Here is a 5,140-nt window from a genome sequence, read left to right on the forward strand (position 1 = left end):
GCTACAACTATATCAAATTTAAGTTATACAAAACTTTTTCACTTAAACTACAGTTAAAGTTTTAAGTAAACAATTTTGTTTGGATACAATGATAACAGATGATTCATTTTTGAACAATTACATTTAAAAAATATTAGTCTCTGCAAAAAGTTCCCTGTGAACTGTTGATTTTTTAAAATGATAATTGAAGTAGCATTCAAACTTTTTATGATAATTTTTGTTTTGTTTATTCAATATCTTCACTAAAAGTCCACACAAACTTTCAAATAGTACTTGTTAGAACTATATTATTGTTTTAAAGAGATTAAATAACATAAATTACTTTTTGATAAAAAACATTCTGAAATTACTAAACAATACACTAACCATATTTAATATGAAAATAAAAGGTTTAAATACTATTTTGATGTAAACATTTATTTAAAATGTGAAACTAACATGTGTTGTTTTCGATTCAGATAAAATATATTTATAGCAACATTGTTCGTAGTTCTAAGTAACCGCTGTGAATTGAGACTGATGTTGTTTGTTGTTTTTAAGTGTTTTTCAAGGTTAATCATTCTAAGAACTCCAATGTTTTTTTTTACATAAGAAGTCTTTTTTGTTAAATAAAATGAGTAACTTGATTTTTTTTTACGCTAAACTTTTAGTTTCTATTTAATTTATATATGTATTTATACCGGTTTCAACATTTTTCTCATTTAAATATTAAAAGGTTTCTCAAAAGGACTTTCTAAACATTTTTTTGCACTCTAAATTATGTGTTAATGAAGAAATAAAATCAGCTTAAGTTTTTTAGTTGAACATTTAATTTGTATGAACTTACGATAAATGTGCACCAAAATTAGAAAGTGACGTAATAATTTAGATGTTGAAAAACATCAGATAAAAACAGCCTGTGGGTAGTTACTGTATATAAATTTGTAGGAGTATTAGCGAATTTAGTTTGTTATCTGACTTTGGACTTCATTATTAATATATTTTTTTTTTGAAAGTGTTATACTTTTACTTGTTTTTTGTTAAATTTGATAGGTGATTAACCTAAAATATAAAAGTTTAATTATTTTTGTAAAAAATTTTATTTAAATTTTTACAGTAACTTTTTGTTGTCATTTAATTAATTTTTTAACTTTATCTTTTTTTTCTATAAGGGTTTTTTCATATTCAATATGTATCATAGAGTTTTTATATTATTCTTAATAACGTTTTTCTTATATTTATTAACATGACATAAAAAACTATAGGTTTGAAAGAAAAAAAGTTACATTCGTTTCTAGTGCTATAACTAAACTTTTAATCGATTTTAACTTCTTATAAAATTGTTAACAGTAGCTCATATCTGAAAGAAAACAAAAAATTTGAAACATATTAAATTTAAAACACTAAAAAAACAAAAACAGTTTATTTTGTGACGTAACAATGTAAAAAGTTTAAAAATTACAAAAACATTAAAAGTATCAACAAACATTATTTCAATAAAATGTTATTATTGTGCAGCCAATTCTTACAACAAAAATTAGTTACAGCACTATTAAAAGAAAAATAAAGTTAAACTCCTAATAATATTTGCGTTAACTTTTCATATTCAAATGAAAAATTTTGTCTAACGTTCGAAAAATTGGTCTTTTGTAGATTCTAATTAATTTTGTCAAAATTAAGTCTTGTGATGCTTCTGAAATCAATAAGAAAACTAAAAGTTTTACTACAAAAAAAAAACAAGTAAAGTTGTAAGATTACTTATTTTCTTTTAACAAGTTGTTGGTGGACAAACTATACGTTTTTGTCCAAGGTTAACATCTAAAAGTTAATAATTTCAGATAAATATTAAAAGTGTAATACTGAAAACAGAGCGATATTGTTGAGGTAAAAACAAAATGAATACATTATGACTAGATTATATTAAAGTTTAATGGTCAGGCCTTATTGGATGTTTAATATATCATTAAAAAGTATAATCTGTTGTAATCATTCTTTAAGTGTAAATAAACATGTTTTATATATAGAACTTAAAACAAACAGAATTATATTTCAACTTAAACTACTACGAAAAGCTTTATTCTAACGAAAGATATTTTTACCAGTATAACTAAAAAATCACTCAAACATTAATAAATTGGTAGTTTAAACAAAAGTAAACGTTTTTAAAAAGTACTAAACTTAAAAACGATAATGAACTTTAGTTTAATGCTTTACTTTATTAGTCTAAAACTTTTAGTTTTTGTTAAATCAAGCTACTTTTAAAATATTTTTTTTTCAACATCTAAATTATTACGTCACTTTCTAATATTGGTGCACATTTATCGTGAGTTCATACAAAAAAAATGTTCAACTGATAAACTTAAGCTGATTTTATTTCTTTATTTACACATAATTTAGAGTGCAAAAAAATGTTTAGAAAGTCCTTTTGAGGTACCTTTTAATATTTAAATGAGAAAAATGTTGAAACCGGTATAAATACATATATAAATACATATATAAATTAAATAGAAACTAAAAGTTTAGCGTAAAAAAAAATCAAGTTACTCATTTTATTTAACAAAAAAGACTTCTTATGTAAAAAAAAACATTGGAGTTCTTAGAATGATTAACCTTGAAAAACACTTAAAAACAACAAACAACATCAGTCTCAATTCACAGCGGTTACTTAGAACTACGAACAATGTTGCTATAAATATATTTCATCTGAATCGAAAACAACACATGTTAGTTTCACATTTCAAATAAATGTTTACATCAAAATAGTATTTAAACCTTTAATTTTCAGATAAAATATGGTTAGTGTATTGTTTAGTAATTTCAGAATGTTTTTATCAAAAAGTAATGTATGTTATTTAATCTCTTTAAAATATATAATATAGTTCTAACAAGTGCTATTTGAAAGTTTGTGTGGACTTTTACTGAAGATATTGAATAAACGAAAACAAAAATTATCACAAAAAATTTGAATGCTACTTCAATTATCATTTTTAAAAAATTAACAGTTCACAGGGAATTTTTTGCAGAGACTAATATTTTTAAAATGTAATTGTCCAAAAATAAAGCATCTGTTATCATTGTATCCAAACAAAATTGTTTACTTAAAGCTTTAATAGTAGTTTAAGTGAAAAAGTTTTGTATAATTTAAATTTAATATAGTTGTAGCTGTACTTAATGTTTATTCATAGTAGAGTTTAGAAGAAATTTGATTAGTTAAACAAGAAATTCCCTTTTTAGTTAAGCAATTTACTAACTAAAATAGTTAAACTTAGAAACCTAATTGACAGCATAATATTTTTTATTATTGATTTAAACTAACCTGTACTGTATATGAATGAACTAAAGTAAACTTATTAATGAGCAGTTATAAACTATAATCGTAACTACAGGTTTTTCATAGTAAACTTAATTATGAAAGTACTTTTAGCCTTGTTGCTGCTTCTTGGCTCAAGCAGTAAAGTTTTGAGTTACAAAAAAATTTCAAACTTTATCCAATCAACGTGTCCTGTTGTTCAGGAAAAAATCGAAGAAGTTGAACAAGCATACAACGGTTTGTCTTAAAGATAAAATATAAATAAATATTTCAAGTTTACTGAAATTAGTGTTACTGAAGTTCAATTTGATAACAGCTTAACAAGAAATAAAAATGTAAAGTTTATAACCAATTCAGTGAGATACGAGTTTAGGATCACCGCTACCCGCGGAAGCTTTGACAATGCTCGCGAACAGTGTGCTTCGATGAATGGGGAACTCTTAACTGAGAGCATGAAACCTGAGGGATCCGTTTATCATAAGTAAATAAATTTATTGTTTATAATTTATTCATTATAACAAATTATTATAATAGCCTGAAGTGAAGTTAAACTTTATATATAATTTTTTTTTATTGTACTTCTGCTTTAGATACATTCGTGAGTTAGTCAAAGAAGTCGGTGAACATCTTTGGGTCGGCGTCACGGATAGAGGGACTGAAAACATGTGGAGGCTCATCAGTAATGGCGACCGCTTCAATCCGAACAGCGAAGGAACTTTGTTCAAATGGGACACAGGTTATTATAATTGTAACAGTTTTTGAAACATCTGTAGTTGCATCGTCAAACACAGATAAAAGTATAACCATAACAGTTGTAAACTGATTTCAAGCTCGTTTTTTTTTGAAATAATTGAATAGATCGAGTTACTTGATTAGAACATAAATTTATTTAGTATAAATGTGTGCTTGTTTTAGGTGAACCAAATAACGGAGCTGGCGACGGACAAGACTGTGTGCAGGTTTATTCTTACGATACACCGGTGCTTGATGACCAACAGTGTTATGACGACAGATTTGGACTCTGTGAAATCAAAGTTTTTGATTGTTAACAGTTCAATAAAGACTTAACTGTTTTTTCATTGCTTGTAGCATATATCAAATAATACATCAAAAAAGTTTTATTAAATATTACTGAAGCCAAGTTACTTAAAAAAGTATATCTCATTACCTGTTTTAAACTCAAGCGTAAACTCTTAAAAATGTTTATTTCCGTTCATTTACTGTAAACTTGATTTCAAATAAATATTGCACAGAATACTTTGTTTTTGTTTTTTCAGTTAACATTGTAACAAAATTAATAAAATATTATTAGTAATTATCATTAAAACTTTTTTTAAAAATAACTTCAAGTAATAAACATATTTTGTATAGCAACAAAAAATCATAGATATTAAAGTAAAAGTGTTTTAATGAAAGTTTTATTTTTTCAATTGCGATTAATTCAACTAAAACTACCAATGATAACTATTAAAAAGCAGTAATTGTATGTTCAATAGATTAGAAGTAAACTTAATAGATCTATAAATATTTTCTATTTAGATTAGAAAACAGGTAATATACACCTATAAAATCCTAAAATAAAAAATTACTGTTGTACGACTAATATATGAGCAAAGAAAACTAAAACTAATTTTCTTAATATAATTAAGTTAATTAAACGTATAAATTTTCGGTCCTTTAGTCCTTCACATAGTTGCACAAGTAAAAATTGAATTAGTATTTTTAAAACAACGTTTATATAGGAATTATTTCTTAGCTGCTTATTTAAGTTTTTTCACATATAAAAAAAAAACTTGTACATAAACAATAAGGAATACAACTTTAACGATTCAACATTTTTATGAAAGTTTA

The 5,140-nt window shown here is 24.5% G+C and overlaps 1 protein-coding gene across 1 annotated transcript; it reads left to right on the forward strand.

Annotated features, from left to right (window-relative positions):
• Positions 1–3,387: 3,387 nt before the first annotated feature.
• On the forward strand, positions 3,388–4,338 carry LOC145832131 (uncharacterized). Its single transcript, XM_082939488.1, has 4 exons — positions 3,388–3,526; positions 3,647–3,770; positions 3,880–4,025; positions 4,205–4,338. The coding sequence occupies exons 1-4, from the start codon at positions 3,388–3,390 to the stop codon at positions 4,336–4,338; spliced, it is 543 nt and encodes a 180-aa protein (XP_082795614.1).
• Positions 4,339–5,140: the final 802 nt, after the last annotated feature.

Source organism: Thalia democratica, chromosome 3, assembly GCF_965202585.1.
Source record: "Thalia democratica chromosome 3, ktThaDemo2.hap1.1, whole genome shotgun sequence".
NCBI classification, from domain to species: domain Eukaryota; kingdom Metazoa; phylum Chordata; class Thaliacea; order Salpida; family Salpidae; genus Thalia; species Thalia democratica.